General features: G+C 44.7%; 2 protein-coding genes across 2 annotated transcripts in view; both read right to left on the minus strand.

The window, feature by feature from the left end:
- Positions 1-279: 279 nt before the first annotated feature.
- LOC102741065 (pepsin B) lies at positions 280-9109 on the minus strand. Its single transcript, XM_006732857.2, has 9 exons — positions 8694-9109; positions 7989-8145; positions 6704-6821; positions 6086-6204; positions 5207-5406; positions 3937-4059; positions 1765-1912; positions 767-865; positions 280-532 (listed from the first exon to the last, which is right to left on the minus strand). Exons 1-9 carry the CDS (start codon positions 8747-8749, stop codon positions 380-382), a joined length of 1173 nt encoding a protein of 390 aa, XP_006732920.2. The 5' UTR covers positions 8750-9109; the 3' UTR covers positions 280-379.
- Positions 9110-13461: 4352 nt separating this feature from the next.
- Positions 13462-18137, minus strand: part of OVGP1 (oviductal glycoprotein 1) — a 17613-nt gene continuing 12937 nt past the window's right edge. The window contains exons 8-9 of the mRNA XM_081815652.1: positions 15074-15209; positions 13462-14105 (exon numbers count right to left, since the gene is read on the minus strand). Coding sequence (XP_081671778.1) covers positions 13588-14105; positions 15074-15209 — 654 coding nt within the window. The 3' untranslated portion in view covers positions 13462-13587. The remainder of the gene's footprint in view (positions 14106-15073; positions 15210-18137) is intronic.

Consider the following 18137-nt stretch of genomic DNA (forward strand, 5'->3'; position numbering starts at 1 on the left):
TTTGTTAACTTTTGCCATTCTAACTGGTGTAAGGTGGTATCTCATTGTGGTTTTGACTTGTATTTCCCTGATGGCTAGTGATATTGAACATTTTTTCATGTGTCTGTTAGCCATTTTTATGTCTTCTTTGGAGTAGGGTCTGTTCATGTCTTCTGCCCATTTTTTGACTGATTATTTGTTTAATACAAGCAGAATACAAAGAAGATATTTAGAAGGATCAGCAAGGATGTTTAGAGATTCTTAATTTATTAGTTGAGGGAGTAAAATTATAGTGCACGGAGGGATCAGACTAGTCTAAAATGCTGCTGTCAGCCCAGAGAAATAGTAGGGCAATTTCAGAGTCTTGCTGGGAGGCTGGAGACAGCTGCCTCTTGCTAGTCTACTTAGAGAGGGCAAAACCCACCCTGTTGACAGCCAAGTCGTAGACAGTGTAATATTCCCTGAGGAAGACATCTCCCAGAATCCACAGGGGCTGTCCACTGGGGAAGGGCAGGTAAGTGACTTCAATCCCAAGGGTGCAGTAGCCATTGTTCTGAAGAGACAAAGGACATGAGGATATAACCAGGTGCATGGAAAGGCCTTTCCCCACAGGTACCTATATTCCCCACCCTATATTCCATGACACCTGTGAGGTCTCTGGCTTCTTGTTCACTCTCAGCCCTGCCACTAGTGACTTCCCATAGGTGCTCAGATGTGAGCTGGGACACAGAACAGCTGTTTGGGTCCATCCAATCCCATATCCATGGAGCCTGGAGTGCATACTCACGTTTAGGACATAGGTAGAGGGAGGCAGAGGTAAAGGTGACCCACTGATGACAAAGGTAATGGTGGGCATGCTCTGTATGGAGTTGCAGTTGACCACATACTGAGAGAGAGGAGAAGCAGAGCTGTAGAATGTCAGGGGACTGGGAGCCCAGACAAAGGGCCCGAGTCCCCCATTCCCTGTGAGACTCTCTTCCTGACCTTCCAGCAGAGGTTGGTTGAGAGCATGGAAGGCAAAGCCTGATTCCCAGGCAAACACTGACAAGATGCTTTTGCTTTCCTGGGCCTCCTTGGACACATCTCAGCTCTGAGATTTTGGTTGTATTGATATGGCCATAAGGAGTTAAGCTTATTCCAGAACACATATTGCTACCACCAGAAAGTACCACTTACAGAGAAGAAGCATGGGCACATCCTGTGTGAAGCATGCTCTCACACAATTCATATCCACACTAGTGTACAACTATCCACGTACTCATCACAAACACACACACACACACACACACCCTGAGGGACCAAGATTTAGTCTGACTAAACTAGACTCTTGCATGCAGGAGGAGCAAACTACAGAAGTGGGTATAGGGGAACAGGGGTGGGCGCAGAAGGCTGCTCAGAGTAAAAGCCAAAGGAGTATTCCTAGGGAAGAAAGAAACCCAAATGGAATGGAGAAATGCAATATGCCTGGCTCTGTTCATAGAGTCAAATGACAGTGCCACACCAAGGTGAGATGTGTTCCAAGGGCCTGCAATGGAACAGCCACCCCTCCTGACAATCATTCAGCCCATACTCACAGTTGGAGTTGGTGTTATTCCCTCCCCTTATGCCTCCTTGCACTGAGGGTTCATGCCTGAAAGGCCATGATGTGTCCCCACGTGTTCTGTTCCACCAGGAGCTCAGTTCTCCACCAATCCCTCCTCTTGTCTCTCATGAACTCATTGCACTCAGGCTCCTATGCTGAGGCTGCCTGGATGTGCAGAGGAACCCTGGCTTCTGGTTACTCACATCACCATTCTGATCTTGTTGGGCTCCTGTTGCCTTCACAAAGGAGTCCAAGTACTGCTGGGGAACAGTCAGTGGGAAGGTTCCCGTATCCACGATCCCCTGGCAGCCCTGGGAGCACAAGCCAGTGGCCTGGTTACCAATAAGAAACCTGAGGGGCACACCAATACAAAGAGAGTCAGGCATTTCTAGGGGTAGCTGGGTGGCGCAGTCAGTTGAGCGTCTGACTCTTGGTTTTAGTTTGAGTCATGATCCCAGGGTTGTGAGATGGAGCCCTGCATTGGGCTCTATGCTCAGCTCGGAGTCTGCTCGGGACTGTCTCTCCCTCTGACCCTCCCCCCGCTCTCTCTCTCGCCCTCTCTCTTTCAAATAAATAAATAAATAAATAAATCTTTAAAAAAGAGAGAGAGAGTCAGACATTTCTGCCATAAATAAGTGCCGCATCCTCCCTAATCTCCTAACCCTGCGGCTCTGAAAAGATGAGTCTTCCAAAAAGCCAGGCCATACCTTGACACTGCAATCCATGTAATAAATCTGTGTCTTTGGGACCACTGGAATAATATCCTCAGTCTTGCTCTGGTAACTACTCCAGCTCTGACTGAGCTCTGTGGGGAGTAGGGACTGTGTCTTATCCTCTTTAATCTGCCTATATGAGGCCCAACACATAGTGCCAAACATAGCTAAAGTTGGTAATCAAATCATAAATACACATTGGGCACCTACTATGTACAAGACACTCTTAGAAGAATTATGGTGATATGAAGAGGACTAACTTATATTCGCTGTTTTTAAGAGCATATTCTAATGGACATGAGACAACACCATACATTAAGCCACAACACCATAAGGCAATAGCTGGTGATCTCCATAATGTAGTCCTGTGTGATTCAGTCCCTGATCCCTCATCCAGCTTTTTCGGCTGCTCTACTCTTCCTCTTCAGTCCATTTATATTTTGGGTACTGTTGGTGAATCAAGGTACTTGGATGTAATGGTGAACAAGACAGACACCACAAACTTAACAGAAACACGTAAATGGTGTTTAATTGTAGCCCTGGTGAGTGCCATGAAAGAAATTCAAGAGGCCAGAGAGGAGGGGACTTGATCTACTCTGGCCGTGAGAAGCAGTTGGTCAGACAAGGATTATTCTGAGAAGAGACGCTTAAGGGGTGAGTGCAATTGGTCCAAGTGAAAAGACCCCTCTACTCCAGGCACAAAAAACTACTTGTCAGACATCAACTGCTTACCTCTCTATTCATGCGCATTGGGGTGATTCCACTGTGTCTACCCACAGATGAAGAGAGACATGTTGGGACACAAGCCAGTAATACTATGGGACTGAAAGAGAGATTGGGTCCCTGAGAGGTCTTTTGGGGGGAGGTAGGAATTTATCTGGTCTCCAAAGGATGTGCACAGGACATGAGGGGCTTCAGGTGATATAGTCAAAAGAGAAGAGGCAAAAAAGTCATGGCAAGGTGCAAGGACATGGTGAAGTCTGTGCTGCACGTCAGGAAGTGGTGGGAAGGCTGTAGCAATAGGTAGTGCCCAGCTGTTGTATGGTCTTGAGCAAAGGCCAAAGAAGTGTATCTTTAAATGGAGGTGATGGAAATTTCCTGAAGGGTTGGAGTGTAGAAGTAACCGATTCATGGTACTAAGCTCTGGGAACAGATATGCTTGGGCTCAAATTTTGAAATTTGTGAAATGTGTGACTTTGGATAAGTTACTGAATCTCTGAGCCTTGATTCCTTTATCTACACCATGAAATAAACTACTGACCACCTCATAGTGTTGTAGTGGAATATACATGCAATAATATATATAAAATATTTAGCACAGTCTCTGGCACATCAAAAACATCAATGATAGCTGTTACTTTTACTGATGAAGGACTTGGTAAGGACTGTGCTACTTGGGATAATGAAGCTCCCAGGAACAAAGACATGGATTCACAGAAGCCTAGGAATGACCAACCTGCTGACATGACAAGTTTCAGTGACCAAGTCAAAAAGTTTAGTCAAGAGCTAGATGCCAGGGTCTACTGAGCTCCAGGAACAATCAGCCTGAGGGTTTGCTGATTCTTTCAGAAGTGTGTGCCAGTGCAAGAACAGGAAATATTGTCACACTGGAGAACATCCTAGGGGTGTCCTTAATCCATAGGAAATTTCCCCTGTACTTACTCATCGATGGCAATCTGCCAGTACATTTCCCGGGTGACAGGAGTCCAGACGATCTCACCAAAATAAAATTGGGGGTCCACACCTCCCAGGATGAGCTCCCCACCATACTGATAGGTTGGTTGGCTATGGAGAAAAGGAGAAGAGCATGAGTTCCCACAATACACATGATCAGGCAGCTCCTTCCTCCCCTCTCACCATCCCTCTCTCTTTCAGACACAGAGGAACCACAGGACGAAGGGTCTTGTCCTCTGATCTGCTCTTCAGACTCCACCAGGCTTAAGGCACGAGGGAGAGGAGCCTCCTCAGAGGAACACCCAGAGTATCAGAGAACTGGAAATATAAATTATGCCCATAAAAGGGGAGATGGAATTGGAAACCAGGCCTCTGAAAACAAAACAAAGCATCCCAGGGAAACCCTTCTGGGGACAAAGTGAGAACAAGAAGAAACACTTCAGGGAGTACCTGGAATTGGGACCTGACAGAGAGAGATCTCCTGTGTGCAGTGAAGGGGATGCTCCTGTCATGCTCAAGTTGGTAACTAAACAGTGTTAAGGGGATTCAGGTCTCTTTTGTTCCTTACGTTTGGCCTGCCACTCACTGAAGAAAAACATTTGGAGTCAAGTACCCTGAGGATCATTGTTCAGGGAAAAGAATCAGTAAGTAAAGTTTGCCATGAAAGCTCAAGGCCAGTAGAATAGGAAGTGTACTGGATTTGTGACCAAGATTTTTGCATTTGAGTCATGGCTTCACACCTACCAGTGAGTTAGTAGTGACCCTGCTCAACATTGACCACCTGTTTGGTCCTGTATTTATTTTCTGGCAAAACGAAGCCAATAGAATCTTTGAGATGTCATTTGAAGAAATTACTATGGGAACACTTTGGAAAGCCAGACATATACTGCAATAATCATTTCATTGTTGTTCTCTTTACTAGCAAATGATCATCAGGCTTGTTCTATAGCTCTACAATTGTACAAAACTAATACAATATCTTCAAATTTATTAATCAAAAGATGAGGGACTATAATTCATTTTTAAGAAAAGAGTCATCTTATGGTTTATGGCCTGAATTAAAAAATACTTCTAGTGCTTTTAAAATAAAATTCCCTCCAAAATGAAATAATAAATTTTCAGAGATGCGTGAATTGCATATAGCAAGTTATACTCATTGTATCAGGAAATTTTAAAACCTCGGCCCTGTCTGGTGTTGACTTGCTGAAAGCCCCCACAGTCTCATTTGCTGAGACCTACCCAGGGCAAGGGTGCTCACCGAGAGAAATAGAAGCTGAAGATGGGCTGGGTGAGTTGGCCCTGATGCATCATGTTCTGCAGAACTGTTGGGCCATTGCCCACTGCCAGGTTGGAGTAGGCCATTCCCAGAATACCGTCAAAGTTTGCATAATAGAAGGGGTTGCTGGGCTCAATCTCACTCAGACCAAATAGCTGGTTATTGATGACGATGTTCTGAACCTGGGACAAGCAGGGAAAAAAGATCAACAGTTCAGGTGGATAAAGCCTTCCCAGACTTAGATGCCCAGAGAATGGAATCTAGACCTTTTTTGGGGGAGAGGAAGTTGGCTTCTTTCATGCTTAGCTCAATCATGGGTGGGGTATGGAAGATGAAGGGACAACAGCATCACCCAACCACGTATGTCTTGGAAAGAAGAGTGTAGGTGTTGGGGAAGCAGAGGCTGTTGTGTTCTGGAGTTAAGAGTTTCCACTTTCATGGACAGTGAAAGGACAGTGGCTGGTTTTATACTGAACAATCCATGTGCACAAATGACATAGGAATTGTGGGTGTTTGATGTAAAAGGAAAGAAAATAGTGAAAGGAAGATCTTCAAATACCTAGAATAAAGTCATGTGCAGGAGGAAGCAGATGTGCTCCATGTGGCCACAGAGGGCAGTAAGACCAGGGAGCAAAGTCACAGGGAGGCACAATGTAAAGAGCTCCCTGCAGTCACGACTGCTGTGGGAGCAAGTCCTGTCTTGGGAGAAAGGTTTAATTAGATGGCCTTCGGTGTCTTTTCCAACCATCAGCTTCCGGGCATTCGTGCCTACCTAGTAATCATGGGTCTCTCTGACAGCTTTAGGCTCTAAAAAAGGGGAGCCAAAGAGCAGACCCACAGAAGGATGAGAACAGCACTTACATTAACAGTGTCATATCCCAGGAGCACAGTCAGGCTGCCACTTCCATAATACAGTGTATAGGTTTGCCCATTGTTTCTGTAGGTAGAGGAACTGCTGGGGTTGAACCTGTTGTGATTGACTGTGCAAGGATAGAATGGAAAGTTAATGTCAACACATTTTCCGAAATACTTGGAGGACACTTATCCTTGATGGCCTGAGACTGTCAGACCAAGCCTGGGGTTGGGCCTCAGCCTCAGATCCTTTGTGCTGAAGACAATCTGTAGCCCCAGAAAAGTCTGTCCCCTTGGCAAACAGATGTTGCCCCTTCCTTCCATTTCCTGAGGAATGGCTCAACTCAAAGTGACAGGAATTGGGGCCCACAGGAGAAAGCTGAGGAAAGGGAACAATGTAGAAAAGAACAGAAGCCTTGGTCTATTTCTGCTGTCTCTCTCCAGAACTGTAGCACTTGTGAAATGTAGACCAAGGGCAAGATTTCCACATGGTCTGAATTTAAGGAGGATGAGATCATGGGTATGCACCAAGAACTCTGGACTTGGATGCTGAGATTGTGCTCAATCCTGACTCTGCCCTGGCCTCTGCTACTATCCATGGGTGGGTGGTGATGGTGGTATACTCACAGCAGGCCCGGCTTTGGCAGTAGGTAGAGGGCACCCACAGGTTGGAGGAGCCTGTGTCAAAGAGGACCAGGAAATTTTGTGGCGGTGTCCCAATGCTGATCTCTCCAAAGTAGTAGGACTGCAAAGAAAAGTTTGTCACACTCATTTAGTAGCCAAGCCTTGTCCTAAGGATGGGGAAGACAGTGACTCACTAGAAACCACATTTGGACAAATTATATTTTTCTCTTTCCAGAAGTTCTCCTTCACATCTAGAGCCAGATCCCCTCGATATTGCCCATTTTTGTCCCTAATTGCAAGACTTTGACTAGGTGAGAATTGGTCTGGCAAGCCAGTCTCTTCTTCCAAAGCATTTTCCACTTTGTATCAGGTGATAACACCATGGATTTACCATGCTATGCCAGAACATGCACACTTGGAAAAGCAATCACCTTTTCTCCATTCCCAGTGCCCAAACCCCTCCCCACATCACACACACACACAAACACACACACACACGCACATAAACACACACACACACATCCTTCTTTTTCTTCCAGTGTTAGATATTTGCCCACCATTCCCCTCCCTCTGGTCACACAGTAGCTAAGGTGCTAGGAAATCCATAGGAAGGTGAGACTTTGGTTTAGTAATGAGAAGTAGCATGGAAAGCAAGAAGAGAACTTCACTGAGACACAGTTTAAGTTCTAAGTGAATTCGGGCCAGTCATGTCACTTACCTGCCTCTCCTTCCACCATCTATAGAAAGTGGAAGTCGAAATAGGAGATGCCTAGGGTGGCTTCTAGATCTGACACTCATGTAACATCTCACTAAGGACAGTCCATAGGACACCAGTGTGTTGAGATGCCCTGAGCAGACACTGCAGCCTCAAGAACACTCAAATACTTGCTCTGAGTACCAGTGTATGTTTCCAAACGGGGAGATCTATGTCATCTGGAGCCACCGGAGATTTTGCCTGGCAGCTTGGCATGTGCTATCCTTCTTTCCCCTGCAGCCCATCACTGGGACTTCCTTTGGCTCTCTCAATTGACTTGAATATGGTCACTGTGGATCTCTTAACCACATAAATGGAACTTCAGAGAATGAGCCAGTAATGAGAAGAAGGAAGGAAAGGGAATACAATAGTGTTAAGTGGTACCAACTCATAACTTATCCAGAGACTTTCCATAGGAAGGTGAGACTTAGGTTTAGTAAAAAGTCCAAAATCAGAGCTGATGAGAGGTCTAAGTAAGTATCCAAGAATGGTTATTAGCCAAGGGTTATGGATACCACCTCCCCTTTCACTTACATCCAGGTAGTTGGTGAAGGGTTCATAAGCAACAGCATCATTATTGTAAAGATACTTGGCGGCTGGATCAACCTTTGGGTGGTTCTTCAGGAATGTCTCTAATACACCCCGCTCTTCCATCACCTGGCGGATGGACTTGCCTTTCTTCAGAATGATTCTGCAGAGATTAGGGCAAACAAAAGGAGTGAGCTTCACCTTCCCCATTAAAGAAATCACTTCAGTGATCTGATCTGGCGTCTTTAAACCTACTTCTACCCAAGAAGAGCCTCTTGTAAGAAATCCTTCTGGATTTTAGCAAGTTCTGCAGTCACTTCAGCATTTCCAGCCTGAAAATCCACTATAACATATATTTGGGGTTTCCTGCTTACATACACTCTTTCCACAGAATAAATACCTGTTCCTTCCCAGTCCCTCCTCTAAGCTTTATAGATATTGTACATCCTTCCTTCTTGGCTAACAAAACACCAACCCACCTTTACTAATACACACACACACATACACACAGCGTCATCATCATCATCATCATCATCATCATCATCATCATCCATTTCAAGTCTAGGGTCCCTGTGGTTTTTGGGTTCATGTACCAAGACACAATCTGCCTGCCTTTCCATGAGATCTGCAGGGGAAGGCCTTTGCTTTACCCTAGCTTGTGATGCTCCCTTAGGGCTGAAATTCACAGTGAAACTGAATCCCCATACACACCTTTCCACACCCTCTGAGAGGTGTAGACAAATCAAGACCAAGACCAGGATCTTCATGGTGCTGATTTTAGTGGCCCACAGACATACCAGGACACAGTGGCACACTCAAGGGTTGGGACACACAGAGCGAGATTGCGTCTCTCTTTTATACCCCGATCTCCCTGAACTTTTCACCTGTAGGCACGTGGGCTTCTTAGCCTTGAACCAACTTGTGCCCCTACATATCCATGGATTCTGTTTGTTTGTCCTCCTGGCAAGAATTACGGCCTTTAATATCCACTCTGCAGTCAATTTAAAAAGTGATTAGTGGCTTTGCTGATGGAATCCAAAGATTAGGATGTGATAACAAATGTGAAATTCACTGGGGACAAAGGATCCTGGTGCCCACATCTACTGGGAAATGGGTGCTGGCAACTTCTGCCAGAACAATGGAACAATTTGTTCTTTGGCTCCAAAGTCCATGTGCTTTTTGGAGATTTACAGTAGACTCTCCACTCCTTCTTCCCCTTTTCCTTCCTGTTCCTCTCATCAGACCCATCTATAGTCTTCTGATGTGATTCTCATGGTCCATGACACTCTGATCTTTATTTTCAATTTCTTAGTTCACAATTAGCCAACATTTATGGAATATCTACTCTGTGCTTACCTCTGCACTTAAGCTCTGGGAGTACAAAGAAAATTCAGAAATGGTCCTTGTATGCACAGTCAGCATCCTGCCTAATGACTGATATATAATCTAATTATGAGATGATGTGATCACTCTAGCATCCAAATGTGTGTTGAATGAATAAGAATGATTAAGAACAGTATTGGGTCGTCTGGGTGGTTCAGTTGGCTAAGCATCTGCCTTTGGCTCAGATTTTTATCCCACGGTCCTGGGATTGAGCCCCCTGAGTCAGGCTCCCTGCTCAGCAGGGAGTCTGCTTCTCTCTCTCTCCCCCTGCCCCACCCAACCCGGATCGTGTGCTCTCTCTCTCTCTCTCTCTCTCTCTCTCTCTTGCTCTGCTCTCTCTCTCAAATAAATAAATAAAATCTTTTTTTAAAAAAGAACAGTATTAATAAAGCAAGCAGAAGCAAGAAGTGATAGCTCCTGGGGGGATGGAAAGGCCTTCAGAGAAGAGGTAATTTGAGTTAGGATCTTCCTGGTTGGTAGATGAGAAAGTAAGGAAAGTGGGAAAAGCCACTGGAGGCAGAAGCAAAGCCTGAGCAATGGCACCCAGAAGTGCAGTTTGTGTCATGAAGTCAGAGAACACTGTGACCAATGTGGCCACAAGAGCACTTCTCAACATGGCTCCTCACAAGCCAAGACCCACCCAAAGGACCTGCACTGGGTCTGCACAGTCCTTATCATGCCAGTTGGCTCTGGAAATTATTTTCTCCTCAGAATTCTGTTGCAATGGAAAGGACTATAATGCTAAAACAGGAATACTCTTGATTCTACAAAACTATATTAAAGCAGCATGGATTCAGTATCCACAGTATTTTAACTTCTATTCCATCAAACTATTTATTATTAAGCCTCATACTAATGGAGCACACTGTGGAGCATCTGGATCAAACTCCTGGAGCACAGTATTAAGTGTCTACACGGGCATGACTGGATGGTGAGGTGGACCTCATATGCCATGCTAAGTACCATGGACTTTATTCCTTAAGCAGTAAGGAGCCATTAATTTGTTTTAATCAAGGAAATGACACACTTAATGCCTTCTATAGACCCTTTACTAGTTTCTAGATTGGAGCCTTCTAGAAGCATGTGATGAAAGAGGCCAGCGTACAAAATGATTCCCTAGGTAAAGTTGTAGCGGGCATGAGAGAAGTTACCGGAACTTTGTCATGAATATACCTTGAAGCCTTTGAGCTATGCACAAACCCAAAGAGTTTCCAATTTCATATGCATGATTTAATGTTTCTTTAGAAACATTTCTTTAAGAAAGAAATTGTTAGAGGGAAACTGGAAGATCTATAGAAGATCTAACTACAACTCTCACTTACCGACCTTGGACCAGGCACATATTTCATTTAACCATTGTAACAACCTTAGAAGCTGATTTAATTTCCCCGTGATCACATAGTTAATCAAAGGCAGAGCTGGGACTTCAAGTCCTGTTTGCCTGAACTCAACCTGTATCTCAGCACAGCCTCCTCCTCTAAGCCTGGGGTGTTCACGCTCTCTCTGCCTCAGTGTGCACAAAAGTATCAGCTTTAATGATAATGACAGAGATTTATATGTGATTTGATTTTCTGTAGAAAGGGATTCTAATGGCTTTTCTTCCGCTCTTCTAGTTGTCTGCTAGAAAATGTAACCCTGTATGCTGCTGCCTCCTGGTGGCAACATTCCTAACTTCACAGAAACAGGGTTTTGGAACCTTTTATGGGACTCTTCAAAAGTCAATGAGAAAGTGACAAAAGCTCCTAACATCGTGTCCACAGCTCACTTTCCTGTGTGGAAACAACTGGTGTCTGCTCATCAGTCATGTCCTTGAGGCTGTGTCCTGTCTCCTTGTCCACCCCCTCCAACCTGTCATCTATTCCAAGGACTTGTCCATCACACATCTGTGCCTCTGACCTCTTGTCAATCCCTTAACACGGCAGGCTCTCTTACTGCACTTACCAAGTTGTCTTTGCAGCAAGACATTAGTACCTAAGCTCTCTGAGTCTGCTTCCTCAGCATGAGATGACATGTCTGTGAAGCACTCATTTTTATCAGAGATAAACAACCACTCGTTTTTATCAGAAATAAATCATTTGACTACTTGTGTTTTCTCTCCCACTAGCGTTTAAAGTCTTGTAGACATCTGGGTCCTGAAATATCACCCACTGTGCTCAGCACAGCGCCGTCCACTCAGAATCATCACTCAGAATTATCCACTAGGAGAGGGGAGAAGGTAGCAAGATACAGAGGCTTCCATCCCCAGTTATTCAAGGGGCGCTTGGGGACAGTCTCTTCAAGGTACTGGGTCTATTAGGATGTCATTGCTCTAGCCCTTTCCAGTGGTGAAAGCAGGAAATATATTTATGGATACACATATTTCTATGTCCATTTCTATATCAACCAATCCATATATTTTTTTAAAACCATGATTTCCTGCTGTTACTTCTGAATCCAACACCCCAGGGTCCATTCCTGCCTTTCCTTTTTCCCTATCTATAACTATTTCTCTGACTGTGAGAAACACGGCTCTTCTTATCCACAGTATGTTTCCTTCTGTGTTTAATTCTGGAATACACATAAAGCAGTTTCAGAATTGCTAACCTATATAACTATAAACAGCAAATTTGCTAGAGTACCGTATTTGTCCATAGTTCCTTTTGTCTTTAGCCTTTCAATATAGAGGCAAAATGCTATTTTCCAAAGCTGCTAAGGTTCGTTCTTTCCTTCCCTAATTCCTTCAATGTGATTATGTTGTTTCTGTATTTTTAATATAGTTAAATACGTTTGTTACTCTTTTTTTTTTTTAAAGATTTTATTTATTTATTTGAGAGAGAGAGAGAGCACATGAGAGGGGGGGAGGGTCAGAGGGAGAAGCAGACTCCCTGCTGAGCAGGGAGCCCGATGCGGGACTCGATCCCGGGACTCCAGGATCATGACCTGAGCCGAAGGCAGTCGCTTAACCAACTGAGTCACCCAGGCGCCCACATTTGTTACTCTTTGCATTTCAATTTTGAGTTGATTTTATTTATTTTGTGGGTCATGTGAAGCATTTTCATGGTTCTAAAAGTCAGAATTACACACATATGAGTACTCAGGTAAGTATCAATCCCTCCTTCCCTGGTACCCTGTCCCCAGTCTCCCATTTTTTCCACCCCATCTTCACTCAACTCCTACAGGTACCAATCTCATTATTTCCATATTTATCCTCTCTGTAGTACTCGTGCACAAATGAGCAGACACGTGTATTTTCTGTCCCCTTTTTTCTTATGCAAAAGATAGCATACTATAGATATTCTTTTGTGCTTTTGTTCTCTTGACAATATTAGAGCTGCTGTTTAAGTGATGTGTTTGGATGACAACACCAAGAGTGTAAACATAAATATAGAAGAAAAGAGACCCAGAGAAGAGACTTGGAGCTCCCCGGCATTAAGCGATCACGAATGAAAGGAGAAATCAGCATAGAACACTGAGAAGGAATGACCAGTCAGGTAAAAACAAAAGCTGGAAGCACCGTGAAGAAAGTGTGTCAAGGAGGACAAAGTGACCAAGTGTGTCAGTGCGGCTGCTGTCTCAAGGAAGGTTGGAACTGACACTTGGCCACTGCAGTGAACAGCATGGGCATCACCAGTGACCTTGGCAAGAGGAGTTCTGATATATTCATGGGAGCAAATGTTACACTGGAGTGAAATAAAAGGAGAATGGGAAACTGTGCTGGAAGAGATTCTGTCTCAGACCACCCGTGAGGGGAGTAGTTGTGCAAGGCAGAGAGGGAAACACATAATCCACATTGGAAAACGTCGACACAGGCTAGACACAAACTCCCTCCTTCCAAAAAAAGCAGTAGGGGAAAGTGAACTTGAAAGGCAGATGCTGACAATTGCATTGCACAGGTCATTTCAAGAAAAGAACTCCAGAGAACTCAGATGAATTCTTGTGTTTCCAGTTTATTCAACAGAAAAGAGATGATTTCACTGGCTTTGGGGCCTGCTTGTACCCATGAATGGTTTATAAATGTCTAGGTAAAAGCAGCTCCTGTCAGGGGCCTATAAGAAAAGACGAGGGCTTTCCCCAGCTTCTGCCTTCAACAGAGCTTAGGCTCCTTGACCCACAGCAGAATTTTCTGGGTTTTCTTTTTTTAGAGAAAGAGCGCTTATTGGAAGGGTCATCGAGTTGACAGAGGAATCATTTCCATTAATGGGAACACAGGGGTTGTCAAAAGCAGGAGGAATGTGTCCTGGGGCTAGATGACAGGCCCTGAGGATGGCCTCCTGCTTTCAGCTTCCATCTGAAGAACAATATAATCCAACAGGGGATCAGTGTCCACCTCAGAAGTCAAATTCTCTTCTAGAGTCTTGGTCTGCCCATCAGGAGTGACTGTCATCTTTCCAGAGGGGACAGTCATCATTTCAGGGACTACAGCCCTCTTTCCAAGGGGCATGATCTTCCCTTTAGAGGTCCAATGATCATTAGGAATCATAGTCGTCTCTCCATGGGTCATGGTCTCTCCAAGAGTCTCAGTCCTCCCTTCCAGAGCTACAGTGGGCTTTCCAAAGGACTTAGTTTCCCTCATAGGGGTCACAATCCCACCTCTGGGCCTTGTAGTCATATTTTGAGACTTACTACGGGAATTAATGGTCGGAGACTTTCCTCCTGGGAATGAAATCCTCATGTCAGTGGTCAACGCTTTGGTTATAGTTGGTCTTTCAGAATTCATAGCAGTTGAGAGCCAAAATTTTGGTGAAGGAGTTGAGCTGACCTCTAGAGAAAATCATTGGAACAGGATGAGACTCCTACGACTTCCTTCCCATCCTATTAATTACTGGCAGGACTACAACCACTCCAGGGCTGAAGTACCTACTCCCAAAATCCAGAGTTGAAGGATTTCATAATACACCCACTTGAGGGCATAGATAAAACCCCACTGCATGGAAGCCCTTCTCCTTCACTTCATCACGTTAACGGGACCCCAGACACCTATGGGCACTCAGCACATTTACATTTACTACATTTCTGGTGAATGACCCTGGGAAGCCTGCCAGTTTTCTATGCTTAAGGCCTCACTTTGACCTCACTGATTGCACATTCAGCAAGACCTTGCTGTCCCCAAGGCCTAATAACAGAAACCTCCTGTGTCCCCCATTGTAGGAGGCACCAGGAACAACGCCAAGGGGCAAGGAGGCCACTCTAGACAGCATTTTGTAAAGAACTGGGTTGGAGTCCCATCTCTGCCCCTGCCTAGCAGTGTTAGCTTTCTGAGCCTCAGTTTCTTGGTCTGTAAAATGATGGTTATAAACCATCTCAAAGAATGTTTCAGTTCAAGCATGCTAGGTTCCATCTCCTAAACATCAAAGAGATGTCAAAAGAAATCTGGCTTCCTTTTCTGGCCCTTGTCCCATGAAAACAGGAGGAAGCAACAGAGAAATAAACTGGCATATATTGAACACTAACTATGAGCCAGTAGTTTTCACTCCTTATCTCATTTAGTTCTTGTAATAATGTCATAAGTATAAGGATCATTCCTGTTTCACAGATAGGGAAACCAAAGCTCAGAGGGGTCACATGGAGCACGCCTCTAAACTAAGAAAATGGACTGGCCTGACATCAAAGCTTATTCTCTTCCCTTGATGTCATGCTGCCTCACCAAAGCCTTTGCATCTAACAGAAGGGACCCAGCCAGAGCCTGGTTATACAACTTCCAACCCCAGTTCCAGGCCATAGCTACTCACCAGTCTGCACCAGGAGACTATTCAACTTCTTGACAAGGGGGAAAGGGCCAGTGCCACAGAAAGCGCCCTTGGCGTCATCCAGGTCCAACGTCCACACCATGGCTCCCCCAAAATGCTCTCTCTTTATGAACATTGCCTGAAAAAGTAGTAGTCAGTCAACCTGCTATGCTGGGCATCCCCCAGACTGGGTACAATGACAAAACACCAAAGACAGACCCTCAGGAAACACTACAGGAGCCGGAAAGCCTGTGTTTGAATCCAGCCTCTAACCACTTCCTAGCTGAGGGTTCTTGAAAAGGTCACACAAACCTCATGTGTCTTTGGGTGCCTGGGTGGGTCAGTCGGTTAAGCATCTGCCTTCGGCTCAGGTTATGATCCCAGGGTCCCGGGATTGAGCCCTGCATCGGGCTCCCTGCTTGGCTTCTCCCTCTCCCTCTGCCCCTCCCCCCTGCTTGTGAGAGCTCTCTCTCTCTCTCCTGCTCTCTCTTTCTCAAATAAATAAATAAAATCTTTAAAAACAACTATAACAACAAAACCTTATGTGTCTTAGTTGCCTCATTTGTAAAAAAGGAATAGTAACATTTCCAACATTTTTAGGGTCCAAAGAATTCGTACATGTACATGCTACAGCACGGATGGAGCTCGAAGACATTACACTGAGTGAAAGAAGCCAGTCACGAAAGGACAACTACTGTATGATTCCACTCACAGGGAGTACTTGGAGTAGTCACATTTGTATAAAAGGAAAGCAGAGTGGTGATTACCATGGGCTGGGGAAGAGGGGGAAGGGGCAGTCTGGGAAGATGAGAAAGTTCTGGAGATGCAAGGTGGTATAGTTACACGATGATATGAATGCGCTACTGAACTGGATGCCTAAAAATGTGTTAAATGACAGATTTTATGTTATGTATATTTTGCCACAACTTTAAAACTGGATTTAAAAAAAAAAAAAAGAGTTCCTACCTGTAAAATACTTGGAGAGATAACTTGCACCTAGTAAATGTTCATAAATATTAAAAACTGTTTCAGCAAGATCCCAGTGCTAATCACCGTTATCATCACTCTAAATCATAGATATTGCTATATTACTTTAAAATCACTTCCATATAACTTATCTCACAGGGATGCTATAAAGAAGAGATAAACTACATTCACAGATAAGAAAATAAAGGCTTTTTTCCATGATTTCTAAAACCTCAGATATAATGACGTGGCAGGGTTTAGACTCAAATCCAGGTCCTATTACTACTTTCCTAGTGTTCTCTGTCACGGGTGATGGAAAAGACAGACTCCATCACATCCACATAGCTGCATGACTTGGCCAAGTCAGTTGGCTCCTTTCTGGGATTTGCTTTCCCCAAATGTAAAATAGGGACCCAATTAGAGTTCAGCTGAAACTGAAGATTCCGAGTTTTTATCCTGCTTACAAACAAACAGGTTAGACTGCCAGTTTTATGTGTACGCGTGCACGCACATGCACAATCTCTGGATCAGAGAACAGACCATTATTACTCACAGCAACAGAACAGTCAAATAGCACCTTGACTTTAGTCCCCATGCCCCAGTTGCCCAAAGAATGACACAGCGAAGGCCAGATAGCCACCTGCATGTGCAGGAAGGCAAATCAGACCTTCGTCCCCTCCGGAGAGATTGAGAGCTTCACTGGAATGTAGACAAGTCCTCTCTGGGGAGGGGACCTCTACATCTCTGAACATCAGCAAAGTCCTGGGGGAGGGGGAAAGGCAGGTTCCTATTTTTATTAGAGCTGGTCTGCTTCCTTTGCTCAGAATGCCCAGACAGTGCAGGAACACTGAGAAATCCATGGATAATTATCTCCTAATGACGATCTCTGAGGTTTCTTTCAGCTCTGGGATTCTGTGATGAAATCCTTTGATCACCCTCACACAGGGCTCTGTCTCCCTGTAGCTCTGCAAGGCACAGTGATGGCCCCTTAAAGCGAGGACACCATTCCTGGCTGGCCTCAGGCCTCCCCCAACACGTAGGTCAATGCCCTCTCCCGTGTCCTGTGGGTCATATTTTTAATTCCATCCAACTGGGTAATTCCACTGAGTCATTGAATTTTTCTGTTTGTGTCTTCTGGTCCCAAACCAGAGGAAGATCCTGGAGGCTGAAAGCCATGCTCTTTACCTCTCTCCCCACAGCGGGCTTCACTCAGTGACATGCACGGAGGAGGTACACACTGGACTCTGCCCTCTGGTGCTTTCTACCCCAAACTTCCCCCAAAGAACAGCCAACACCTGTGCTTCTCCATCACCTATAATAGAGGAGATGTGACTTCTAATAAGCCCCGATATCCAGGAAGTTGCCAAGTCCTGACAATTACTCATTCAAAAATTACCTCTTCTTCCAACCACCTGGTCCAGACCCTCATTATCTTCCCTGCACACCTCTGTGTTCCTCAGAGCTTCCAAAATGCCAAACTGGTTACAACAGGATCACATGGGGCCATACTAAGAACAGTTTCCAGATTCTTTCTAAGACGGGCTGAATATTCGGGGGTGGAGCCAAGACCTTCTACGTTTATCAAGTCTCAGGTGATTCCAAAGCAGAGGCAGGTTTGGAAATCACCAAAGCATGTCATTTCTGTTGGAATTCACTATAGAAACCGGCTCTGCTCACCTTCATTCAACATTGCTTGCACAGGGCGAGGGGGTGATCAGAGTTAGGTTCTAAAGGTTTCAAACTTGCAGGTCATATGCCTGGTCAGAAACCTGATTTTGCTTCCAAGTGTTTGAATTTCTGACAAATTTTTTCTTGTGATTGAGTTCCAGTTTTAAAGCATTATGGTCTGAGAATATGCAGGGAATAATCTCAATCTTTTGGTATCAGTTGAGACCTGATTTGTGACCCAGTATGTGGTCTATTCTGGAGAAAGTTCCATGTGCACTTGAGAAGAATGAGTATTCTGTTGTTTTAGGGTGGAATGTTCTGAATATAGCAGCAAAGTCTGCAATATCCAAACTGAAAAGAGCCAAGATGCCCTTCAACAGATGAATGGATAAAGAAGATGTGGTATATATATACAATGGAATATTACTCAGCC

Source organism: Leptonychotes weddellii, chromosome 4, assembly GCF_054177405.1.
Source record: "Leptonychotes weddellii isolate Sample4059 chromosome 4, ASM5417740v2, whole genome shotgun sequence".
Lineage (NCBI taxonomy): Eukaryota > Metazoa > Chordata > Mammalia > Carnivora > Phocidae > Leptonychotes > Leptonychotes weddellii.